This window comes from Nycticebus coucang, chromosome 10 (assembly GCF_027406575.1).
Source record: "Nycticebus coucang isolate mNycCou1 chromosome 10, mNycCou1.pri, whole genome shotgun sequence".
Lineage (NCBI taxonomy): Eukaryota > Metazoa > Chordata > Mammalia > Primates > Lorisidae > Nycticebus > Nycticebus coucang.
The window spans coordinates 91,848,617-91,875,856 of NC_069789.1; the positions used below are offsets into that span (position 1 = coordinate 91,848,617).

The 27,240-nt window shown below is 40.1% G+C and overlaps 1 protein-coding gene across 1 annotated transcript; it reads left to right on the forward strand.

Annotated features, from left to right (window-relative positions):
* Positions 1–1,743: 1,743 nt before the first annotated feature.
* Positions 1,744–23,042, forward strand: SELL (selectin L). The gene is made up of 9 exons (XM_053606832.1): positions 1,744–1,874; positions 2,705–2,786; positions 4,943–5,329; positions 6,586–6,693; positions 9,238–9,423; positions 10,582–10,767; positions 12,310–12,438; positions 17,045–17,063; positions 22,198–23,042. Exons 1-9 carry the CDS (start codon positions 1,872–1,874, stop codon positions 22,214–22,216), a joined length of 1,119 nt encoding a protein of 372 aa, XP_053462807.1. The 5' UTR covers positions 1,744–1,871; the 3' UTR covers positions 22,217–23,042.
* The last annotated feature ends 4,198 nt before the right edge of the window (positions 23,043–27,240 follow it).

Genomic DNA, 27,240 nt, shown 5'->3' on the forward strand with positions numbered 1-27,240 from the left:
AAGAGAGAAGTCTCAGGTAACTCCAAATGTTTTGGTAAGTAACTGGAAGGATGGAGTTATAATTTACTGAGATGGGAAGGGATATGGTAAGAACCCTCCAGGATTGGAGGAGAGATTCAGAAGTTCAGTGTGGGATATGTAAAATGTAAGAGGCTTATTAAATAACTAAATAGAGATAATAGGTAGGCATTTGGCTGCAGGGGAATGGTCCTGGCTAGAAATACAGATTTGGATGTCATTAGCATTTATATGGGCAAAGTTATGAGAGTAGATTGGATCACCAAGACAGTGAGGGCAACGAAGAGAAAACAGTGATCTGTGGAGTTCTCCAAAGGTTTGGAGGTTGGGGAGATAAGAGAAACTTAGCACATGAAACAGAGAAGGAAGAGCCAGTGAAGCAGGAGGAAAACCAGGAGCTGCTGGTGAAATAAAATGAGGATAAAGAATAGGCTTGGGGGGTAAGCGAAGTGTAGGACCTTGGTGAGAGCCGTCTCAGGGAACTGGTGTGGTTGAAAGGCTGATTGGACAAGGTTCAAGAGAGAATGAGAGAAAAGGACGTAGAAAAACAAGCCCAGAAATTTCTTTCAGGGTATAGTAGGAGCACTGGCACTTTCAGACCCATGACAGTTTTGTCCATGCTTTACCATGTTTTCAAGCTCTTGCCAGAAATTCAGCTTAATGATCAATAGCAGGCTTTGGAACTGACCAGCCTACGTTCAGAGCCCCATCTGTGTCTCTCACTAGCTATGTGGCTAAGGCAACTTTTTAAAACCTGTTTGAGACCCTTTAAAATGGAGATAATAATAGTACCTACAGCAGGGTGCTATTACAAAGACTAAAGTGATAAATATGGGGTCTGAACTCTGTGGCTATTACGGTTGCTATTATTATTATCATTCTGAAAATGGAAATTTGATGATGTCGGTGACTCTTCTGACTGTCCTTCATCATACAGGTCCGACTTTCATATGCAGTCACATCCGCTTCACATATTGCATTCCAAGAATGTAAGGGCAAACCACTAATAAGTATCTCCACTAGGTGGTGAGCAAGGAAAGAGAGATGAGAAGGAACTGAAATTGGCACAGGTTGTAAATGCCTTATGAGAGATTTCTTTATTCATTCATCTGGAGGCTTTTGTGGGATGGTCAGCAAGGAATATGACAGGTGAAATAGTAGGTCTGGGGAAGAGCCAACTGTAAGAGGAAGAAAAGAGGCTAGATAGAATTAAAAGCTATCTACCTATTAATGTCCCCTGGGACTATGTACACCCACTAGTTGGCTCTATAGAAGTTTGGCAGATGTCATAAATTTGTCCAAAATACATTTTTGACTTGAGTTGTTTTGAGGGGCCATCCATCACAGGTAGCCAAGAATTAGCTGAGTGTTTACGAAAATGTAGAAGAGGCGGGTGGAAAAGAAGGAGAACAAGGGGAGAAGGGGAGAACAAGAACAAAACAGAAAAAAGAAGCGGAGGAGGAGGATGGAGAGGTGGAGGAGGAAAAAGAATAGTTAGAAAAATAATAGCAAGGGGAGGAGGAAGAGAGGAAGAGGAGGAGGAAGGATGGAAGGACAAAAGGAGAGGAGGGAAGGAAGAGAGAAGCTAGGTGTGACCTCTTCCAGGCCAGCAGCTCTGTTTTGCTCAGGGGGAAGTGATGGAGGCCTGTCTGGGAAGGAGGTGGGGACAGAGGAGAGAGGGGAGGAGGGGGAAGGGGAAGGTGTAGGGAGGGGGAGGGTGTGAGACTGAGTTAGAGAAATGAAAGTTAGCCAGCCTTCCCTGTGACACCCAGTGTGATCTCTGCAAGGACCCAGAGACCCCTGGACCACAGGTTGAAGGGCTGAGGAAGAACCAGGGAAGGACAAGCAAAGCCATGGTGAGCCTTTCAGCCTGAATGGTTTCCAGATGCGTAGACAGAAATGCTTGGGGTTGTAGATGCAGGTGGCAAGGAGTAACCCACTTTACGTTTGGTTTTAAAACGATAGAAACTAAAAATGCTCTCAGCATCTCAAAACAGTGATTCTAGAATCTTTCCTCTCAGAGGTGCTGAGTTCCTCTCCTTGACTTTGTCCCTGGTGAGACTTTGGAAGAGGTAGATTGAAATCAGTACTTTTGCAAATAAATACTGAGTTTACCTGAGAAGTGATACACTTCAGAAAATAAGATTTTAAGGTGTGTAGAAGATCTGGGATTTTGTCATGTTAGCTGCTCAAAAATGTATTTCTTTTTGAACTGCCTTTTTCTTTCCTGTCGTCTGTTTGGCTATCTAATTTTTTTTAGGTATTTAAGGCATTGACCCATTATGATCTACTGTGGGGTTATAACATTAAATATAAATGTTAATAGTTCATTTATTAAGTAGTATGATACTTTTAAAAATATACATACTAATTATTAAATAATTTTACCCAACAGTTCAGAATAAAAGCAGATACAAAAATTACTGAAATGCAGAAAATAATCAGAGCAATAATGAATAGCAACTTGAGATGAAATCATGAAAAATAAAATAAAACAAAACTCTGCATCAATTTTGATGCGAATTTGAAGTTACTCTTTCCCCCATGCCTGAGAAATCTATTCCTGTGATAGATGTAGTAGGGGACATGTGTGTTTTATTTTGAACATTAGGAAAGTCATAGTATCACTTTACAGATTTGTGGTTAAGAGTATGAATCTAAATGTAATTTTGTACTTTATTTGCAGATATTTCCGTGGAAATGTCAGAGCCCTCAGAGGGACTCATGGAATGTCTTCAAGTTGTGGGTCTGGACTGTGCTCTGTTGTGGTGCGTTATGATATTTATATATTGCTAAGTCTTTTTTACTTATGTTTATTTTTCCTAAACATCTAGTGGGTGTACATAGTCCCAGGGGACATTAACAGGTAGATAGCTTTTAATTCTACCCAGCATCTCTTTTCTTCTTCTTACCTTTGATTCCTCCCCAGAAACTTCCTAACCCTTTTTTCACCTGCCATATTCCTTGCTGACCATCCCACAAAAGCCTCCAATTATGAATGAATAAAGTGAATTAAGAAATCTCTCATAAGGCACTTATAATCTGTACCAAATATTTAGTACCCTGTTTTCTATTAATAGTTCAATGTACATCAATGTCATTTCTATAATTACTGTGTGACCTCCTTAAAGGCTGGGACTGATAGTTTTTTGGTCCTTTTTCCATCGTTGTGACAAGTTTTATGTCTGAATCTTGATGACTGTCCACTAACAGCTTTGAACTTTCTTACCTATTTCCTAAGATTCTTCTTCTTACTCCCTAGCTAGGATTTTCAGCTCTAGTCAAACAAACGTGCTCACTCTGCCCCTCACACATTCCTTAACGCGATGTCTGCCTTGCGTCATATGGGAATCTAGTGTTGTTTTCATTCAACAAATATTTTCTTAGTCTCAGCAATAGGTAGACCCCATCCTAGGCCCTGAGGATACAGCAGTGGACACAACAGTTTCTTCCCCTTAGACTTACTTTTTAGGGGAATGTTCTTTCAAAACTCTATTCAAAATATTTATTTTATGATGTTATTTACCCCCAGTCATAATCTGTTCCTAAGTTTTCAGTTCATTTCTGATATATTTGATTTGATTAAGATTAATTATATATTTTTCAGATCTGTTATTCCTTATTCAAATCCTTAGGAAACTGTAAGAATTGGATCCGTATTTTATTTGGTCTTTCTCCAATGTACTTGCCCTACACAGTAAAAACTCAATGTTGACGGCTATGAGAACTTTTGCCTTACTGTATAACAGTGGTCCACATAGATCATTCTAGAATGTTATGCATCATTTTGGAGTCATTATGTAATTATGTATTTAGTTAGGTTTCTTCAAAGCTCTCGCGTTTGAAGCACCAAATGTTTACTAAATACCAAGGTTGTTCATGGCATTTAACAACTAAAGATAGTCAATATTCTTGTGTATAGAACATGATCTAATCAGTGGTATAATCCTACATCACTTGGCTTTGTAAATTGCTTTTCTAAATTATGCAGTTAGATATACAGGGTGGCCATAAAGTTCATGTGCAATCTTAAATCTTAAATTGCACATGAACTTTATGGTCACCCTGTATAAGGATTGGGCTGGGCTCGGTGCCCGTAGCTCAGTGGTTAAGGTGCTGGCCACATATACCGGGGCTGGTGGGTTTGAACCCAGCCTGGGACTGCTAAAAACAACAATGACGACTACAATAACAACAACAAAAATATAGCTGAGCGTTGTGGCAGGTGCCTGCAGTTCCAGCTACTTGGGAGACTGAGGCAAGAGAATTACTTAAGCCCAAGAGTTTGAGGTTGCTGTGAGCTGTGACGCCACGGTATTCTACCAAGGGTGACATATGAGATTCTGTCTCAAGAAAAAAAAAGGGGGGGGTTGGGCTGTACATGAGGTTTTCCCAGAAGCTGTTCTTCCTGTGATAAAATATTATCTGATATGAAAAAGAGTACTTGAAAGCATGTCATTATCTTTTTGTCTTTATTTTGCTTCTTCCTTGGGTATACATGTGTTGGCCTTTAGGCAATTATGCCAGGATAAAAAAGTAGACTGCAAATTTTAGATTTATTTGATATTGTGCTTTAAATGATTAATAGCCCCTAAGAAAATGAAATATAAATTTCTAAAATATGTTGGTTAAACAGCAATTGAAAGAATGTTGAGAAAAAATTATTATGAAAATAAATCTAGAAAGCCACTAAATTTGTCTAAAATAGAACTCTAGGTAAAAGGCATTATATTTTCAGGCTAGAAGTTCTAGATTCTATTTCAAATCTGCAAACAACAAACTGTATGAGCTTGAGATGATTACTTACTCTCTCAAGTTTTGTTTCCTTCTGGTAGCCCTGGGCTGAGCCTGGATTAGGGCTCGGTGGTTCTTTGTGGCTATAGTATCAATGCACGTCTACATGGTTTACGCTGATGTCTTTCAGATTTCCTGGCATATCACGGAACTGACTGCTGGACTTACCATTATTCCGAAAAACCCATGAGCTGGGCCAGGGCTAGAAAGTTTTGCCAGACAAACTACACAGATTTAGTTGCCATACAGAACAAGGGGGAGATTGAATACCTGGAGCAGACGTTGCCTTTTAGCCGTTCCTACTACTGGATAGGGATCCGGAAGGAGAAAGGGGTATGGACGTGGGTGGGAACCAACAAGTCTCTCACCAAGGAAGCGGAGAACTGGGGTGATGGGGAGCCCAACAACAAGAAGAGCAAGGAGGACTGCGTGGAGATGTACATCAAACGGCCCAAAGACGCGGGAAAATGGAACGACGACGCCTGCCACAAACAGAAGACAGCCCTCTGTTACACAGGTAGGGGTGATGGCCTGGTAGGGCTGCCCTAGACTCAGGAAGGGCTGGAGGTAAGAGAACAGCCAGAGTAACCCCAGGGAAAGTCTGGGGCATGAGAACAGTTGCTACTTCATTCTAAAATACTTCCAGTCCTTTATAGAAGCTGGAATCATGTCACTACTGAGCAATGTTGGTGTCTAAGGCAGGTCCCTACACCAAAACTAGAACCCTAAATTAATCCCAGTTGCGTCCAGATAAGAGGCACTTATGGGAAGAAAGGAGGAAGAACTGGACAGTCAGGGCCCCTGCCAGGGCCGGGGAGTGGAAGGAGAGCTGAGCCAGTTGGGGGCACAGGTTCACGTCACCTCATTTTCCTCATGGTAGAGTAGGGTGCTGGGTGCTGTGTGGCTCCATCCTGGCCTAATCCGACGGAATTCTATATGAAACATTGCACTTTATTTGGTATAAAATCTCTTATAACAATTCTAAAATAGAGTTTTTCCAAGTCCTGTTTTAACTTGGTCTCTTATGAATTAGACTCTTCTATTTTAGCAAGTTTGGACTTTTTAATCTTAGTGCTTTCTGTAAAGAAAGGGATTGCCAAGCAATGATCACCTGCAGAAAGGATTCAGGGCAGGTGGGTCATCATTTAACTGCTTATGACATGAAAAAATAAGTAATTCCAAGGGTTTCACAGCAGCTATTTTCCTAAGTATCACAAGAATGGGAAGACAAGCATCACATGTACTCAGTACTAATTTGAAACCTCCAGATTAACAACATCATGCTCACAGGAGGGAAAAATTCAATCACATCCAAGAAGGGGAAAGATGGGGATAGGGAGCTCCTACCCAGTGGGAACAATTTGCGGGTATATGGCACACTTCCTGTGTGAAAGACACAACTACAACTTAAATTTTACCTTAAAAATGCAAACAATGTAACCTAATTGTAAGTGCCCTCATATTAATAGGACATTTTTTTAAAAAAGATTTTCGATGTATGCCACTGAGTTTCATATAAATGTGATAGAATACTACTATCAGTAATTTCATTTTTAAAGCAAATAAATGTCTATGGCTATATGCCTAGTATAATCCATAAATACAAATTTTAGCATATCATTTTTATGCAAAGGTGCTATGAATATATAAAGAAACCCTTCCTGTTTATTAAAATAGTGTCAGACAAAAGAATTATCTATGTCTACAGAAATGACTGTGAGTACTACAATGTAATCTCATTAAATATATATATTTTTCCTGACATCCTTAAAGCTTCTTGCCAGCCTCAGTCATGCAGTGGCCATGGAGAATGTGTGGAAATCATCAATAATTACACCTGCAGCTGTGATGTGGGGTACTACGGGCCCCAGTGTCAGTTTGGTAAGTCTCTTCCCTTTCTTTGTTTCTTCCTGGATAAAGACATAGGAATCATTGTAGCTTGTGATGGAAGTTGATTGGAGCAAAATGCTACTAGCCTTTCTGAGAAATGGGAAGTTTTGATCAGAAAGTTCTGTTTTCACAATGTTGTTCCCTTTCTGTAAAGATTTCATAAGTTAGCATGAAGTTTCAACTCACTTCTGAACAAGTCTTTTTGAGTACCCAAAGACACATGGCATTGGGATAGAAACTATAAGGGTTACGATAAATGGAATTAGGCATGGTGGAGTCCTCCTCTCAAGAAGCTCCACTCTAATAAGCTTGTTAGATTAATTAGAACTCTGAAGTCTGAAAGAATAGATACCACTTATCATTAGGAGGGTGACTTACCCAGAAGGCAATTTTGCTTGTCTCTCTAGTAACATCAAAATACTCCTAGTTCTTCACACTTGCCCTTGTGCTTTGTATCGCACTGACTCTGCTCATGGCCTTCTCTCTCATTTTGCATATGACTAACACATCTTTCCATCCTTAAGACTTACTTTAGGTTCCATTTCTTCCAGGAAGCTTTCATTAGACCCCAAGACAGGTTAACTATCCCAACTCTGTGTTCTGCTAGGACCATATATTTCTTTCTGACTCACCCTGCATTTCTTGAAGTCACTGGTTGACCTATTCATCTACCCTGATACTGAACGCATCTTGAAATCAACAAGTGTCCTATTTATCATTACATCTGTGGGATTCAGGCTATGCTTGGAATATACCAAGCTCTTGCATGTGAGCCTGGACTGATTGGATCATTTAATTTTTTAAAAGAGTGATATTCATAAAGACAGGAGAATTAAATCCAAATTAAATTTAGATATCAGTCAACTGGAATAGGTCTAACTCATTTCACTCAATCCCTGAGTCATAAATCTTTCCCAGTATTTTACCCTCATCATATTCCTGAATTCTTATTTTTTAATCCTTTTATCATTGGTACACCCTCCTCACTACTTTCTGAACATTTTACTCTTTTCTGCTTCTTTTCCAGCCTGTGATCATTTCTCCTGGGATCTTTTGTAGGCATTTATCCAAGCCCATAAACAATCACTCCCAGCCTTTGTATCACATCTGTTGCTCTTCTGACTCTATGTGTCTCCCTGGTCAAATTTACTGACTTTTATGGACTCACAAATCAATGTAATCTTTAGTATGACACATTTGTCTCCAGCCCTGAACTTCAAATATGCAAAGGATAGCCTTTGGGATTTTCAAACAGCAATAAAGTCAATTGTCTCCAGCCAGCTTTCCCTCGTGTATTCCTTTTCTCAGTGTGTGGAACTACCTTTTACATGGGAGTACTTGTATGAGACCCTCTTACTGCTCCTAACATTTATTCAAGGTTGTATAATTTTTATGACTTATTATTTTTCTAATGTGTATCCTACTTGTCAACTCTAAAACCATTGCCTTCATTATCTTCTGCTTAGATTATTGCAATAGTCTCCTAGATGAGTTCCCCAACTTTAAATTCGTGTCTCCCATCAAATATATTATTTATACTATAGGCAGGCTGATCAATTAAAAAAATCAAAACATCACACATATGTAATGAACGCACCTTTAATTTTAGTCCCATAAGATAAAATCTTCTCCAGGCCTAGAATAATGCTCAATATACAATAGACACTCATTATCTCAATGCAAAAGATAACATTTTTCAAAAAATAAAAACAAAACAAAACAAACAAACAAAAGATAACATTTTGTCTTAGCTCCCATCTTTCTCTCTGATCTCATATCATTCCCAACTTTAATTTGGACTTCTATTGTGTGTGAAAAATACAAAAATAAAAATCTCAGCACAATGTCACAATAGTGGCTCAAACTCGACAGACAAGGAGTAAGACATGAGAGTTGTGATATTTGCCCAAATGAAGTGGCAGGTTCTGAAATGTGAATATTTTGATTTCAACTCTTAATTTTATAGCAGAGAAGGGAAGTAGATACAGTTTCTGGAGAGGGTGTCACAATTAGACAAGCTAAAGTCGTGGAACTCAGCTGGAGAGGATTAAGATAAAATTGAAGGCAAGATACTTCCTAAACTTTTATCTTCTCTCCTGGTAAAGAAGACTGATTTTGGAGACCCACTCTTTCTCTGAACCTCCTCCTTCCGATATTCTAATATCTTCTGGGGCTCTGATGTAATAGTTATTTTCCATTTAAGCTGGTAATTCCTACTTAGACTTATCTGGGTTTAAAAATTCTCTCCCCCGGTAATGCCAAAGATAATACGAAGACTAGCTACTGATTAATTAGGACTTCTTATGAACCAGGCACTAAGATTTTGACTTACATTGATTGAATTGCATTTTTTCCCCACACCAACTCTATGAAGTTAATACAATTATCATTATTCCTCTTTTATAGATGAAGAAACTAGAGGGTTTAAGCAGCTAGGCTTAAAGGCACTTGGTCATCAAATGACCAAGCTAGGATTTAAATTCAGGCATCAGGCCCTCTTTACAAATCCCAATATTATTTCTTTCCTTTTTAAAGTGGTTCAGTGTGAGCCTTTGAAGGCCCCAGAACTAGGTACCATGGCCTGTGCTCACCCTTTGGGAGACTTCAGCTTCAGCTCACAGTGTACCTTCAACTGCTCTGAGGGAACAAAATTAACTGGGATTGAAGAAACCACATGTGGACCACTTGGAAACTGGTCATCTCTGGAACCAACCTGTCAAAGTGAGTAACTTTAGATTACAGGCTTTGTTTACAGTCTGAGAAAATTCAATAGAGTCTTTCTTAGAAGTCTATATTCTCTTTTGGAGAATAATTTATTCTAATTTAGATTATACTGTGATGCTTTTCAAAAGGGTGATTCTTTCTAAAATTATACAAAAAAAACCAAAACTCCCAAATAAAAAATAAAAGCCATATGCTTCTGAAGCCATTTCACAGGGTGTATCATAATTAATAGCAAAACAGCATGGTTATATTGTATTTTTTTATGTTTCTCATTGCCGTGGTAAAATCAGTCTTGCTAAACCCCAGTCTGGTTCTTCTCCTTTCAATAATACCTATTTTATGTGGTGTCCTACTTAACATCAATTTCCTTCTCAGGGGAGTAGAAGTGTTTCTTGATTGTTTTATTTTGTTTATTCTTAAAGTCATCTTTTACTTTTCCTCCTCCATGAATTCTTGGAAGAGTAACAATTGCTGTGAAAAACAAAAACATGATTTTTTTAACTTTTGAAATTTGAAATATGGTGGATTTTTTTCTTTTTAACTGCCAAGATTATCCTCAGATAGGAGAAAATTGGTGACACCTGAATTTGTGAAGTTTTGGTTACATTTTCTGCATCTGTGCTCCTGACTCACCAATTTGAGTAGTTTAATTTTCAAAAAACTATCAAAAGCCTTTATTGGAGCCATAGAGCTAAGTCAACATGCCTACCAAACTTTATAGAAGTTGGACTTTCTTCAGAGGATTGGGATGTTTTCCTCAGATACTTGGGTAGACTGTAGGACAGGTAAAAAGGTGGGAATTCTCCACCTTCACTGGGAATATTCCAAAGGGACCTAGAGACAGAGGTATGTGGCATGGCACTCCCAGCAGAGTGGAAGGGTCACCACGGCTGGGACAGCAGCCTGGACCAGCCATCCTTCCCCACAATGGCTTTCCGGGTTCTCTTGGCTTCATCCCTGACTTACCACCCACCATTTTCAAGAAAATAAAGTCTGGAAGCATTATGAGAAGAAATTTCTAGAAATTAGGAATTTCTAGATTCATACGGATAGTTCCACAGTTGAGTCAGATAGCTTTGGCTAAAAAATCTTTGGTCAAGGGAGGGTCTCTTACTCAGAAATACTTTCCTTTTCCCCCCATCTTTTTCATTGAAGTGATTCGGTGTGAGCCTCTATCAGCACCAGATCTGGGGACCATCAACTGTAGCCACCCCCTGGCCCGCTTCAGCCTTTCCTCTGCATGCACCTTCAGCTGCTCAGAAGGAACTGAGTTAATTGGGGAGAAGAAAACTCTTTGTGAATCATCTGGAGTCTGGTCAAGCCCTAGTCCAATATGTCAGAGTAAGTCAAATTTGTCCTGATATCCCAATGATTTACAGATGAAGCTGATAGATGAGCAGATGGTGGGAACAGATATACTAAACTTCAAAATTTTGTTTTGCTAAATATATCTGGGCTAAAAATAAATTTATAAGCATTAACATACTATAAAATCTTTGCTATTCTTTCATCCTCCTTCAATGACAGCCATTTCTTTTTTTCATTCTCAGATCTTCTCATTGTAACTCTTAACATCTAAACTGTCTCCACTGATTTATTTCTTATCCATTCTCTTATCTCATTGCCATCTGGCTTCTCTGTCAGTTCATTGGAATTCTCTATCAAGATCATCAGTGGTCACCTAGTTACCCGGATACTGTATACTTCTCAACTGTCACTAAGCTGATACCATCCTAACCTGTCCATACATGAGAAGGACTATATCTTCATCACTGTATACTCTCCACCTGACTCAGTGCCTGGCAAGAGGTGCTAAAACAAATTTGTGTTAAATTAGCATGTGAAAGAATAGCTACCCATGCCCACTCATGAGACCATCTGCATGGATAACAAAGGGTAGGCTCTATAGAAGCATCAGGGAAGCTGGTTTCTGTGAGCCCAGTGTCAGACAGTAGAGTAGGAGAGTAGAGATGGCAGGGAGGCCTGTAGCAGAGGATTGAATTTCAGGTCGATTAGGGACATCTCCTTTGAAGGCTTAGTTAGTGCCCATTTCCTCCTTTTCAAAGCATCTTTGAGCCAATACATGTCCTCTCCTTGAAGCCTTTGGGAACTTGACCCATCTCTCCATTATATGAGGGCTTGGGGATGGAAGCGCCTTGAAGATGTTCATCAAAGTAACAGAAAGAATTAGGGATACAGTTAGATCCTGTGCCAATATCTAAAAGTAGGTTCTTTCAAATGGTTATGTCAGAAGATGGATACTTTCCGTATGTGTATTTTTCAGCAAAGGCCCCCAAGTGAACTTAGTTCACGCTTACAAAAGGATGTCTAAAGATTTTCTTTTTCGTGTTTGTAAAGGAAGTAAAGGGAAGTAGTGGGACTGTATAATTTGAAAATAGATTAGCGTAGATCCTTAGCTTATCAACAAGTGCATATTTTTGCATAACTGCTTTAAAGTAAAAGCATTAGTAGTTTCCTTTGACATGCTATCCAGTTCAGATCACTGTATTTTATTTTTCCTGAGGTTGTACTAGGTTTCTTACCTCCTCCCTGTGTTTCAGAGTTCCAACCATTGAACAAAGCCATGGAGCTAAATATAGTGATGGCCACATCTTGCCAAGATTTTTAGATACATTCCCAGGAATTCCATGAATCACAAATCTGGGGATTGAGATTCCATAAGCATTGAGATAGGCTGGTCCAGTCTTTGCCCTGCCGTAGACTCACCAGAGGCCTTCCCACACAAGTTCCTCATCTGTCAAATGGCACCAAATAGGTTATTGTTGCAAAAAGTAAAGAGGAAAAAGGTCAAACATCCTGAGATAGACAAAAGAGGCAATTCTTGTGGTCTCATGCTATGTATCTTACTGGTTTGTCTTTTAGAACTGGATAGAAGTTTCTCAATGATCAAGGAGGGTGACTACAACCCCCTCTTCATTCCACTGGCAGTGATGGTTACTGCCTTCTCTGGGTTGGCGTTTATCATTTGGCTGGCAAGGCGATTAAAAAAAGGTATGTGAGTTTAACTTCAGATGAAAATAAAGTGACTGTAAAGTGAAAAAGAAAAAAAAAAAAAGAAACCGACAGGAAATTAAGTGTGACAGATTCAACTGTAGCAGGATGCCAAGCTTTATATTTTGTAGACATCGGTCCCTGGAGGCATGAAAATCAGCCCAGTACACACCTTTTTTAAAACGAGCTGGCTGTTGCTTGTATTTGATAAACCCTTAAAAAATGTCCATTATTTTGAAGACTTCTTGAGAGGGTGATAAGTGAAATATACTTATGGTTGTTTGCCCTTATTTAATTCTGAAAGAAAAATACATAATCTCTGTCCTCTAAGAAGCTCCATACCTTGGATTTTAATGCTATAATTCCACCAAGATATGAATCTAATGCCCATTAAGGTTTTTAAGGCACTGTTCACAAAAACCTGAGTTACAGACATGACAGGCTCCTGACACATGAGAGTTGCCATAATCCTGGGAGAAACCCCCGTGTGTTCTCCCCAGTGTCTACTCATCAAGTCAACGGCATATATATGCCATTCATGCTTTCCTTACACCCCAAACTGGAGAAGAAAAGGGAAGAAGGAAGACTTCCTTGAGAAGAAATATCTGTTGCCTGGAATAGTGGGTAGAATTCTACCAGAGAAGAACAACAGCATCTCTCCTTTTACCTCCTCTTGAGTGTGCCCAAGTCTTAAAGTGAGACCAGCCTACCGGTTACAGCCCCACAGTCTGCAGCAAGCCTTGGGTGCACTGCCACATTCTGCTGAACTCCCCTGGCAGAACCATTCAAGACTGGACAATGGACATTGGGCAGCTTTTAAATGACCTCAAAATAACTGCTAACCAACCATGCTGCCTTCCTGTGGGGTCGACTGATTGCCATTTGATTTCACTTCCTTCAAATTAGTTAGTATATCTTCTGTTCAATGAATACACTATGCAAAGCATGCCCCCATCCAGTTACACAAATATTATCTATCAGTGCTTAATAGTCTTCCACTCAATCTGATGTTTCATCCAAATTTCAGAGTATAGGGTGTTAGATTAATTTTCAAACCAACCCAGAAAGACAGTGGAGGGTGGCATTGTTGATGTGCAAGAACGTCATTACCTACAACCTGACATCACTGAACAGTGAGAATGTCTCTGCTCTTAGAGGTTCTGTGGGAATTGGATCTCACATTCCTATAGTACTATACAGTACTGAGTCCTTAAGTACTGCATTAAGGCAAAAGAAGAATGACATTTTTCTCCCACCATTGCTTATCCTTTCCATTGAGACTCCAAACCTTATTCCAACTGTCCTTCCCTTCTTCCTACTTTGGGTGATGATGGCAGAACTGAGGGGTAGAGAATAGAGTGGGTAATTGCATACTGCCACCTGGGATAAGGTAGCTACTATCCAAATACATTTAAGGACCTTAGAGCTGTCAGTCACCTTAATGAGGATGACATTTATTCCCAAATTCCCAAGTCCTTTAATAAACGTTTGTAGGATCAAAGTCACACGTATTTAATGTGGACCCAGTTGTTTTAGAATTGGGGGTGAGAAAAGCAGTAGGGTTGTTTTTAAATTTTTTATCTCTGTGTCATTTCTGTACAAGATCTTAAACTGATAACTTGAAAATTGCATGCTCCTGCTGTGGGAATCAGTGTGGGGCAAACAGGAAACAGATAACGGGCAGTTAGGCTAGTTACAGTTACGCCAACAATGAGACCAGAAGCCCCAAAATGATCACTCGCTGTGTAGGAGTCAGGGACTCTGTAACACAACATGTAATAGTCTTCACTTATGAAACAACTTCCAATATTTCCAACTTACAGATGATTTTATTTTCCAAAAATTTTAGTTGGAAGTTGTTTTTTTGAAAACATGAAGAATTCCCCCACCCCATGATGATAATGGTAGAAATGGTAGCTAGGGTCTCAGACTAAACCTCAGAGCTTTTGTAAAACAAGATATAGCTCATATATTTAAAAGTATAAAAGTAAAAAATAATAAATAATAATAAATATGCAGTATTCATCTAGTATGAGATTTTTATAAGCTTTTTTGGGTTATTGGGTTCCAAAACCTAGAAAAAGTGGACAGGTAAATATTAGAGCATGGTGGCCAATGAAGTGACCGGAAATCTGAGTCCTGTTCTTCTGTCTTCAGATGAATCTTCTGAACCTGACCCTTGGATCTTGCCCAAGTGTCTTGTATCCAAACTTTAGCTCCTTTTTTCTAGGAAAGAAATACGGGAAGATTCCAGAAACATGTTCCCCTGTGCATGTGTTCCTCTGAATATGGTTTGTGTTCCTAGCCTTATTGTGCTCTGATCACTCACTGCCATTGGGTAAATGAGGTAAATTGACCACTTGTTTAGGAAATAAAGAAAGATAAGCAAGGGTGTTTTAGTCCAAATCTCTAAAATCCCAAATCAGCAGCTGCCAGTGTCAGAGATGAGACTCCCACCCAGCCATGTCCCCTAAAACCACTGGTCTTCAGATTCATTAGACTCTGTTTTTTTCCCTCAGTTGGAAGAATTCTCCCCCTGAACCAACACACAGGATTAGAACAGAGTGTGAAACTGAGCACATGCCCTTTAGTTCCCTTTTCTACAAAAAGAAACCCTCTCAGTAGGAGTAGATTCTTGCTAATCTGTTGTTCATTTCATTGTTCCTAAAAGAGAAAAAATGCTTACATGAAGATACCCAAATGGAACTTGAAATTATTGTTCCTAAAAGAGAAAAAATGCTTACATGAAGATACCCAAATGGAACTTGAAATTATTGTTCCTAAAAGAGAAAAAATGCTTACATGAAGATACCCAAATGGAACTTGAAATTATTGTTCCTAAAAGAGAAAAAATGCTTACATGAAGATACCCAAATGGAACTTGAAATTAATCAGACTTGGTTGTCCTTGTTCAAGGGCATTGGGCTCATGTCATCAGCAGGCTGAATTCTGGGGAAAAAAGACTAAGATTTCTCAGTGAAAAAAATTATAAAAAAGAAGAAAAGTGTGTCAGTTCTCGAAAATAATTCAGTTTTCATAAGGAACAATTATATTTGCGAAATCATTGGGATTGAGGCTAGAAACGTTGATTAAAAGAAATTACTTGTAGATAGGAAAGGAGTCGTGCTTAATAAGTAGAGACGTGTGTGGCACTATGATTTTTGTGTTGTAGAAATAGGAAAGAGTATAACATTGTCTAAAAAAATAAATGAATAAAATAGCGATTTCTAACACTTTAAACAAATAAAAACAGTAAGTGAACACTGTCTTTAAGTGGTAGGTCCTGGCCTAAATGCTTTGAATACATTTTATTTTGTCAGTCCAATGGGGAAAATACAATTACTGTGCCTTTTTTGCAGATGAAGAAATTGTGGCTTAGAGAACATAAGTAGCTGTTCAAAGGCACACCACATGACAGGTGGCAAAACAGGCCGTGTACTTGGGTGAGGTAATTCTAGAGCGCCAGCTGACAGCCAGTGAAATATATTGCTTCCTAAATGATTATTTCTTTTTAAAGAGCTTTTTCTAAATAAAATTATTTATATTCTGCTTTTGTTTTTTCAAAAAATGTAAGACGATACAAAACGCAATCAGTATATCAAATTAAAATTAGTGAAGAAGTTTAAAAAAATACCAGCCAAATTCAAATTTAGGGTCCAAAAGTAAGTATCCAAGTTGAAGTTAGGGCACAAAAATGACTGCCACGTGAGACTCCCAGAGTCTTTTCTTTTTTGTAGAGGCAGAGTCTCACTTTATGGCCCTCAGTAGAGTGCCGTGGCCTCACACAGCTCACAGCAACCTCCAACTCCTGGGCTTAAGCGATTCTCTTGCCTCAGCCTCCCAAGTAGCTGGGACTACAGGCGCCCGCCACAACACCTGGCTATTTTTTGGTTGCAGTTTGGCCGGGGCTGTGTTTGAACCCGCCACCCTCGGTATATGGGGCTGGCGCCTTACTGACTGAGCCACAGGCGCCGCTCAACTCCCAGAGTCTTATACAATGGATAGGAGAGTGTCTCAGATCTGGCTTTGAGTTTCTTTGGAGCTAGTCAAAGAAGAAAGTATAACCAGTTGTGATATTTACCTTTATTGTAAGATTAAAAAAAAATTATTTACTTAGATGAGACTGTGCAATTCCTACCCAGGAGACCATAGTGGAATTCTCATGAATTCTCATGGAGAAGCCACTGTGAGGTACAAGGTAGTTTCACAGTGTCAGCAGAGTGAGTCCTTTAAAGGAGGACTCTACAGGTAAGATGACACAGCAAGTTGCGAAGGAGTAAACATGTGCAAGGGCATATTGGGTCTGAGAAGCAGGCTGTGCAGCCCAGACTTCTGTCTTTATGAGCAGCACAGAGAATAGAATGGAGCCCCAAGAGGCATCTACATCGAGGCATACGTTCTGTTTGACAATCTACCACTGTTTCGATTAGAACATTAAGCTGGTAGCTCAAATCCCCTCTGACACACAATCCCCCTAAATAATGTATAATATACCTGAAAAGACAGTTTCAAAGGTAGAGATCTCTTTTTTTTCCTTTCTTTAAAAAAAATTGAAATTGTCTACTTTTTGCTAATGCAATTTCTCCATTTTCTTTTCTAATTTTAGGCAAGAAATCTCAGAAAAGGTAAGTTTTATCAATGGTGAGGAGTTTCCATGTCTGTTGATCCCTTCTCTACCTCTAGTAAGATACTTCCTGTTATAGCTAAACACAGCAGTTGTTTACATGGGGTCCTTATTTAAGTGGAATTTCCAGACAGGGTGACAAATCTATTAGCTTCCTTCAAAAGCGTTGTTTCTTGGTGCTAGTGGAGCTGAATAAATGGATAAATGAACAAGTAATACCCTAGTAAGAAAAGGAGGTTTATGTGACGAGAGCTTTTCCTGATTGTCTCAGAATTTTCTTTGAGGGTTAGAAGGATGGTGGAATGTTTCTTCCTGTTCTGCCTGAATGTAAGGCTCTAAATATAGTATCCAAGAAATATCCAATTCAACAAGCTTTTATTGAGAAACTAATGTGTACTGGCTCCTAAGAAGGAGGTCAATCTGCAGACCACAGACCCTCAATGCCTAACACAAAAGGGTAAACCACTATTGCTCTAGTAAGCATTGACCCTCGGAAATGTGGGAAAGGTGGGGACTGTGAATTCTGCCTACCATTTTCCCAAAGTGCCAATTTTTTTTTTAATTTGCTCTTGAAACTCATATTTCTTCAATTGGAGAAATAGTATACCCAGAAAAGATTTAGGCATGTGAAAGAACATGACCCATTTTGCAGAAATGTAGATGGCAACATTTTTCTCATTTTCAAGGATTTAGTGACTTACTTTAAAATTTTAGGAAGGGGAATATAAGCAAAAAGAACTATGGAAATGAGACGTTAGTGCCATATTAAGTACCCAGGTGGACACCTGGGCTCATTTTAAAATGCTAGAAATGAAGGAAGATGATTCCTTAGGGATTGTGTGGGCCACCATCCCAGCAAACTGCAAACATAGCAGTTCAGTGGGCTGTAGCTTAGAGTGCAAGAGAGAACCTAGGAAGAGATGAAGTAGCAAAGACCAGGTCATAAAGTAATTCATAAGCCACATTACGGAGTATGAGGTTTATCTTGGGGTCTTTGGACTATCACTAAAGCAGTGAATGTTGCCTTGCACTCTTCATCTTATAAGGTTCACCTTGTACAGCAATATGGAAAGTATGGGAATCAAGCGAGCCTAGAAGCAAAGAGACCTGTTCTGGAGGCATTTGAAGCTATTAGGTTAATTCTGATGGGACCTGTCAAAAGAAATAGCAGTAAGGATGGGTTCATGAGATAAGAGGAGGTGGAATCAACTGAATACAATTGTTAATTGGCTAAGAGGGAGAGAGGAGAATCAAAGAAGATGCCATGTTTCTGGCCTGGGAACTGGTGGATGGTAGTACTATTTGCTAGTGAGAAGGGAACATAAAAGAAGGAGAAGTTTGGGAGGTAAAGACCAGGAGTTCAGTTTGGCACGTCCAAAGCTTTAGGTGTCTATGGTTCATCTCACCGTGGCCCATTGGGCCTATCCACAGCACTAGGGGCTACCTTGGGTAGGAGATGTGTATCTGGGGGTTCCCGCATTTCAGGAGGTAACTGGCATCTCAGGAGTGGATATGATTATCCACGGAGAGTTGGAGTGTGAGAATGGAGAAGGACCTGGGTGAGAGGCTGGGAACCAGAGGAACATCAATATCTCACAAGTCTGCTCAGGAAAAGAGAAAGGAGAATGGTTGCCAGACAGGCAGAAGGAGAAGGAGGAAGATTATGGGGGCATGAATGCCAAGGAAAGAGGGAAATGGAAGCAGTTTTACAGGTTGCCAGCAGAACCAGTAAGTTTCCACTGGGTGTAAGGAGGGCGTCAGTGAGGAGACCATTTTCAGTGCACAGATCAAAACAGCAGTCAGCCGAGTGTGGAGGAGTCATTTAGGATAGGGAAGTAGATCCAGGACATGTAGTCATCTCTTTTAGAAAAGTGTGGCTATGAATGAGAGGATGGGGACATAGGGTCCGTGGAACTTCTTTTTATTTTTTACTATTCTTTCTTCTCTTTCTTAGTGTAGATGGGGACTGGTGAGAAAGGGTCCTGTCTCCAGGCTGGCCTCCCTCTCTCTGTAGCAGGAAACCCACACGATGTGAAACTTTCGTTAATGCTCACACTTAAGGGAGTGAAAGTTTTTTTCTGGCACAATCTACCCAAAACCATTTTCTGGCCACAGGAACCACCTGTTTTAATTGCCACCAGATGGAAGCAGATCAACTGAAATTTTTTTTTTTTTTTTTTTGGTAAGATATCCTTGAAGAACAGAAAGAGATGCTGGCTGGAAGAGTATTTGCATTAAGTTAATTATCATAGTAAGCAAATTACATGTTAAGTTTAATGGCTCACTGGTTGTTACAATGAATCAATTAATAGTTGTTTATTGGACACGTTTGTATTGGAACAATGCCAAGCTTGATTGAGACACCAAGAGGAATAAGGCATTGTCCCTGACCTCAGGGACATTATTATGTAGTTGGAAAGTTAAGACAGAAATACAGGGGGGAGGGGGGGAAATCAGAAAAATACAAGGCAGAGTATGGTAAGGGCAGATGAGTGCTATTTTGGAACGAAAAAAAGATCCTTTGACTTGGTGATTAGAGAAGATTTTATAATAAAAAGAAAGTGGAACTTGAATTGCTTTTTTTTTTGAGATTCTGTCATGCAGGCTACAGTATAGTTCATTGCAACCCTGTAACCCTATAGCTAGGACTGTAGGTGTGGACTACCATGGCCAGCTAGGCATTTTTTTGAGATCGGGTCTTGCTGTGTTGCCCAGGCTGATCTCAAGCTTCCAGCCTCAAGAAGTCCTCCCACCATCTGCTCCCAAAGTGCTGGGATTATAGGCATGAGCCACCACACCTGACCTTGAGTCGCTTTTTAACAAACAGGTAGGATTTAGGTATATATAGAGAAGCAGGGAAGAAAGGCAGCCTAGAAGAGGAGAATGATATAAACAAAGATATAGTAGTGGGACCATGAAGGCATGTTCTGGGGCCAGTGAGGAGAACTTTCTAGAACCCATGTTTCATTAAGAAGCTGTGAAGGAGATGTTGAAAGGGAAGAGAGAACCTGTAGCCTCAAGGCGAAATGTGGCCTTAAGTGCAGCTTTTGACTGAATCCATATTTTTGCAGAACAAATCCTTTTAGTAAAAGGGGTACAAAAGAGAAAGATTAATCTTTTCTTACCTCTTTTGATGTTAAAAAAGAACAATCTTGAAATCAGAAGGCTGTAGGTTCCCCGCCCCTGGAAAGACCTAGCAAAGAAGAATTATTTGTGCAGCTGTCTTGGGCCACTTCTCATTTATTGACCCAAGTTACCCTAATTCGTTGAGTTATTGCGTTTTAGGTCTGGGAAGATCATGGTGGACATGCTGTTCAAACTCTTTATTATTGAGCTAGTTTACTACAGGCCTCAAACTAGTGATAGAGTTAGTTACAAGAACAATAAAACTATCAAATTTAATTCCATGTTGCATATCTTAAATCACTAAATGTTGCCTACATATTTGTGGGCCTAGGTGCTAGTAACATTCCCATGATAGGGAAGGAAACAGGCACAGAGAAATAAAATAGCCTGAGGTCACTGAATAAATAGCAGTGTTAAGATTTGTACCTATCTGGATCCAGGGGTCATGCTCTTAACCCTTGTATTCTAGAACTGAAGACTTTATTTTTCATTTTTTGTTTGTTTTTATTTTTGAGATGGGAGATCTCACTGTGTTTCTCAGGCTGGTCTTGAACTTCTGGGCTCAAGTAATCTTCTCGCCTCAGCCTCCTGAGTAACCAGGATTACAGGTGCACGCCATTGAGCCTGGTTTTAAAGGCTCTTGACTCGGAGGTTAGAGTTGTGAGTCCCAGACACCCTCCTCTTCCAGTAATGTGATTATTTTTTCTCACACTGAAACCATGGTGTGATGGCACCAAGGAAGGGTGGGGTTGAAGAAGTAGGGTGTATTTCTAGAATGAGCCAAAGGCAGAATTAACACCACCGCACTAAACACCATACCCAATTGTTTTTAAGACCTTGAGCTACCTTTCATAGTCCTTTGTACTCATTTCTATTAGCTACTGGATGGTGAATGAATGATTCCTTGGGTACCTGTGGTTTCAATTCTTGCAGGGTTATTTTGACTCTTCTGCAAACTGGGTCTGTTTATCACCTCATTTGGTTTCTAGTGTCTAAATTCTGGCAGGGTAAAAGCTACACCCAAGATACACAGGAAGATACGATGCCAACCTCAGAGGAGGGCATATGTGAAATTTTGTTTTCAGAAACATTTTTATCTCTATATTGGCAAGCACCTTTGCAGCTGCTGAACTGTGGTTTACCCTGACGGTTCATCATGAGACCAAAAGTCTCCGAATCTGGTTCTCCCCTTGAAAGGTGCTGTTAAGACATATTACCCATCCTGTCCAAAAATGAGACAGTTGTATCACACACAAAAACTGTCATTTATTACATGAAATTAAATTTTCACTATCTCCTTAAATGGTATCCCACCAGAATAAGATTTTTAGAACCACTGCACCATTCCTATCACAAATTTTGATTTTCTCTAATTTTACTTTCCATTTGAGCACATCCTCTACTTTCCTGACTTTGCACTGTTGAAAATCAATCTAATCTGTCCTTTAAACTCATTCATTCTGGGCACAAAGGCTGTACTGCAGAAATTGCTCCAAGTGTGGCCTGTGGACCAGCAACAGAAACATTACCAAGGAGCTTGTTAGGGATAGAAAATCTCAGGCCCAACTTAAACTTACCGAACCAGAGTCTGCATTTTAGCCTCACCTCTGGGTGGTCAGCACAGGAAAATGTGAGCAGCACTGCTGTGGGATCCTCTTCCTAGTTGCATGCATCCTAAGGGCCCACATCTTGTCCAAGATTCCCAGCTGAAAGCATTTCCTTGCTCCTCTTCTCACCTTGAGTGAACATTTACCCTTACCCTAGCACTTCCATTCTTGCAATTTTCTAACTCCTTTATCTCATTTATAATCTCTGGTTTTTCTTTTCTTTTTTTGTAGAGACAGAGTCTCACTTTATGGCCCTCGGTAGAGTGCCGTGGCCTCACACAGCTCACAGCAACCTCCAACTCCTGGGCTTAAGCGATTCTCTTGCCTCAGCCTCCCGAGTAGCTGGGACTACAGGCGCCCGCCACAATGCCCGGCTAATATAATCTCTTGTTTTTCTTTCAGCATGGATGACCCATATTAAATCACCCTCTATGAAAGAAAATTCCTGGTATCCTGAAGAGTCCCTGGATTCTTCAAATCTCTCATTGAAAAGTTTTGCATGGCGGCGTCTGCTCTACCAAAGATGAACATATTCCCTTCAGTGCATCTGGAAAAATGTCTATATGACAATCAGCTCCTCTGTCCCCATTTCACCTCTCACCCATCCCCCAACAGGCCCACAGGTGTTGCTCGTATAGCTTAGTCTTTCATCTTTTCTAGGGGGAAACAAATGAAACCAAAGTGGGAAAGGGTTACTCTGGAACAGAAGATGGCTGACTTTGCTCTTGATTGTTATTTCCATTTTCAATTCAGTGCTGTACCTGATGACACATACTTCTAAATGCAGTGGAAATCTGACACTTCTGTAACTACAGACTCGATTTCCTGGAGATCAGATTTTACATTATCTGTCTGCTGCATACTGTGGGGTAATTTTCGTAGAAAATTCATAAAGTTGGTGTTACCCTTGCTTTGCTGCTCCAGCTGAGTAACGGAGTCCTGCTCCAGTTGAGAAGGCCCATCTGCATGGTAGCCCTGACTTCTGTCAATGGAGGCCATCCTATTTCACAGGCTTAGCCTCCTCTCCTTCTTCATGTGTCCACGTCTCAGCTGGCTGACTTCCCCAGGTAGCATCTCATGAACACCAAACACAAGGCAAGAGGAGAGAAATAACCCGGCCTGCGTGGGTTGTTTTGTTTTGTTTGGGGGGTTTTGCTGTCTCTTTCTGTTAGACCCATCCATATTTCTTGCAGTCACTGCTTCCTTAATGACCATGGTATTGTTAATAAAGAAGTATCATCACTGGATTATTAGCTCTCTGTTGTTATGCCGAAGAATTAAAATAAGTAGAGAGATTCACTTGTGTGAAATGCTCCCTCTCCCTTGCCCCCAAAGCTCTGTTGCACCCCCTAGATTCTATCTGTTCTTTAAGGTTCATCTCAGGCATCCTCCAGCCTTGCCACTTCTTTCATAATTAGTCCTTCACTAGTCCATCCTGTGGCAACCTTCCCTTCCCAACTTCTCATACAAGGTTAGTCTGTAACACAGAGTTCTGTGCTTAAATACACCCTCTTTTTATTTTTATGTTACTTGATTTGTATTTTAAAAACTATCATATGTTGTGTTCTTTCCCCAATGAGATTGCACACTTCTTTTTTAAATTTTCAGATTAAAAAGAGGGTACAAATGAGGTTGCAATGTTTGCATTTGTTAGGTGAGGTCCCTGTTGTAGTTGTGTCCTGCACCCAGGAGATGTGTCATATACCTTTACGCTGTGCCCATTTAGGTGGGAGCCCACCGATTCCTCTCTGTCCTCCCCTCTCCCCCCAACTTAAACTGAATTAAGTTTTCCTTTGGGTTCATATTAGTATTGAGAACATTGGATATGTGCTTTTCTATTCTTGTGATACTTTACTAAGAAGAATGTGTTTTGCCTCCATCCAGGTTGATACAAAAGATGTAAGGGCAGAGATTGTGCCAGATCCCTAAGTGTTCAATTTACTACTTGAGAATAAATGCATGATCAAATAAATCAGAAAGAGCATACAGTGTACTGCTCATACAGGTTTCAGCAAACCCCCTCTCTCCACGCCATCTGATGACCTGGACAGATATTCACCTAATGTCAAGGGCTGACTTCTTATGCGTGAATAGGGTCCTGCCAGAAGCTGGTTGGAACTATCTCCTTGTCCCTGAGGCCAATATAGCTTTTATACAAATTTGCACATTATGAGAATAATTTTGGCAAGGATTACATGTTTTTTAAAGTCATCTTGAATTCTGCATTACTGTAGGGCTGTTGCCACAGATTCTTCAAGCTGTACACTGTGAATCTGAGGTGTGTTTGTTGTGCACATTCATGTGGCTCAGGCTGTGTCCTTTGGAGTTGTACAGTGCACAACCTGTGCAGAGTCCCCTGGGGCAGCCCTGATTGCAAGGATTTATTCAACTAAGATATTATGGCTAAGAAACCCAAGTGGAAACTATTTCTTGTGAGTGAGATTTGCATAGATTTTAAAATACAGTCCTCAATTCAAACCTTAAGGTTACTATGTGATCCTAGGGATTTTATCATGCTATGCCCCATAAATAAAAACTCATAAATGTCTTCAAAGCCTTTGGGCATAATCTCCCTGAGATTTAATTCTTTTGCCTCTAAAATGAGAATAAAATATGTCTTGCTTACCTCATAGCATTATTGTGATTTCATCTCCAGCATGAAATTGCTTTGTGAACGGAACCTAAGCATAGATTTTTCTATTCACCACCCAAATATTGCCTTTCATATTTTCTTGGTGGAGGATTCTGTATCTTACCCTGAGTCTGGATCAGAAGTAGCTCTAAGGCCTTCTCCTGAGATTAGGAATCAGAAGTTCCTTCATTTGTGTCCAGATCCCAGATTATCCCTGCAGAAGGGCAGCTCTGCTACCTGCACCCCTGCTGGGATCCATGGGACAGGGATTCAAGGGCACCAGTTGGAACCTTGCCTCTATCTCTGTGATGTGACCCAGGCAAATCACTGCCTTCTCTGAACTTCAGATTTATTTATGATCTTTCTCACACAGCTGTGCTCCAGATTAAATGAAGTAACTGTTTTCTCCCAGCATTCAGGATACAAACTTTCATCAACTCAGCAGAGTCCAAGGAACACAGAATTATCTATTTCTTTGAATTTGTTCACCAGATCAATGTGCCTGGGCTCTATTATTGTAGTTTCTAACAAATTTTCAACAAACTAACATCTAATTTTATCACCTTAGCTCTAGTAAGAAAAATCTTTCACCTGAGTGTCACCCACTTCTAATGTGTGACCCTTTGGCTTCCCTGAGATTGTTCTTTGGCCCATGTCCTCAACAGAGCCGGGTTTGTGACGATTTAATGAGAAATAGAATGAGGCAAGAAAGAGGCTTCATGTTTAAATTATACTGTGGAAAATTAATAAAAGTTGTCCTTTAGACACCCATGTCCTTCCCTTCAAAGTTCCTCCTATTTACTCACTGACTTGTGTCTACACCTCAAAGTTCTCCAAAGTTTCTTAAAAGTTCTTCTAAAATTTCCCTCTCTTGCCTTGAGCAATTTGATTCTTTCCTTTTGTTCGCCTGTCCTCTTCAGAAAAGAAAATCTTCCACCACCCCAAAACAACCCACAACTCATGACAAGGGACAGGGAGATTATCAGGAGAAATAATGAGGTCTTGGCCTCCCCTTGGCTTTGGCAGTCTCATTAGATTTAGCCCTTAACATTTTATAAGATACATACAGCCTTCCCTCTGTGATTCTCACAGGGTTTTAGTTGGAGTTAATCTTTACTCAGCATCTTGATATGATGCTTGGTCCTTGTAACAGATCTGGTAGTAGTGTTTCTAGAACTAATTATTTTAATAGTAGTAGTGACCATAATGATAATAATAGTAATACGTAAATAAGGTGCTTTGGGTTAGAAAATGCGAGACGTTAGTTTTTGTTGTTCCTGTGAGGGCATAAGATGAAAAAAAAAGAAGATATGGGGTTAGAGGACAAAGAACTAGAAATGTTGTGAGATGCTGAGGAAGTCCGAGGGGGCAGCCTGGCCCCTGAGGACTAACATGGATTTAAGTGGAATGACTCTTCCCTGTTGCATAAACCTCTGTAAACATTCTACTATAGGCACAGATTCCCATTCAGATTACTCTGACAAAGGAGTTTAAGGTGAAAGTCCTGCTTCCTTAGTTTGGGAAAATCGACACATGTATGAAGGATGAACCGAAAAAAGCAAAGATGGAGCAAGCTATTTTGGCAGAAATAAAATATTTAGGAGAAAAATCAGGGCCAAGATGAGCATGAAACTTAAACTCTCTGGGAATTTTGAGAACTCTTTTTTTTTTTTTAATTTTGAGAACTCTTAAAGGGGGGGTTGGACTTCCAGAATTATCAGTATTTTTAATCCATTTTATGTGAACTTTAAGGGGGAAAGAGTTCCTACCTGACATCTGGGTTACATTCCTCATAGCATTTAATCCTTGGCCATAGATGATATTACCGCTATTTTAAATTTTAGGAAACTGAGGCTTGGAGAAATTAAATAGTTTGCCCAAATCCATATAGGTTGACAACGTCATTGCAGCTTGTCTGTTTCATAGATGAGGAAAGGTAGTCTAAAAAGAGCTGTGTCTGAAATGCTAACAAGAAAATGGACTATGAAATTGCTCAGAAGAGATTTGATTTTAAACTCCCTTGCTGATGTGGACAGTGTCAAATTATGTAGCCATTTCCCAATTCACAAGAAAACCAGCCCTCGAACACCAGGTGGAGAGAGCAGGCTGTGTCTCTCGAGCTCAGTGTCTTCAGAATGCTCCCCATATCAGGAGGACAACAGGATGATTGATCACAGTGACTGCTGCGTGATAAGTGACATAGGCAAGCTTAGCAAAAAGAGAGGCTTAAGACTTGGGACAATGGTTTTTAGTAAACCAGTTAAATGTTTGCCAAGAAGGCACGATTGCAAGAAATGTTACCAGGGGCTGCCCTCAGAGACCCAGCATCTGAAGGGGGAAGGAAGGTGAATGGCTGTGCCAAGTGTGCAGCTCCGAGGAGGGGAGAGACCACTTGGCAAAGGGCAGCAGAATCCAGGGACAAAATTAGATCCTACAGAAGTGTAATTAGTAACCAGAGGAAGAGTCGACTAACTAAGACAAAGGCATTGAAGTCAGAGATGTCAGAGGTCGTGATGGCTTAGCAGAGGATCAGAGATGAAAAAGGCATGGCATGGCTTTCAGCTCCAGACTAAAGCTTGTGAAGCTCATACTATAATTTCTGGAAAACTTGAGCAAGACAGGGACAGGATCATAATATTCTGGGAAGATTAAGAGGTCTGAAGGTTTAGGAATGGAAAGGAACAGAAGCAGGGAGACCAGTCAGTAAATGTAATTATTCAGGCATGATGATGAGGGTGGGGCCAGGAAAGTTCCAGTGTGAAACCTTGAATGCTTTGGTCTCTGACTATTTGGGGTTGAGGGAGGGGGAGTTG

What these genes read in the sequence shown, in the direction of transcription:
- SELL (XM_053606832.1), top strand. An exon ending in CTGGACTGTGCTCTGTTGTG is followed by an intron (nt 2,787 to 4,942) that starts GTGCGTTATGAT and finishes GATGTCTTTCAG; the next exon opens with ATTTCCTGGCATATCACGGA. An exon ending in GACAGCCCTCTGTTACACAG is followed by an intron (nt 5,330 to 6,585) that starts GTAGGGGTGATG and finishes ACATCCTTAAAG; the next exon opens with CTTCTTGCCAGCCTCAGTCA.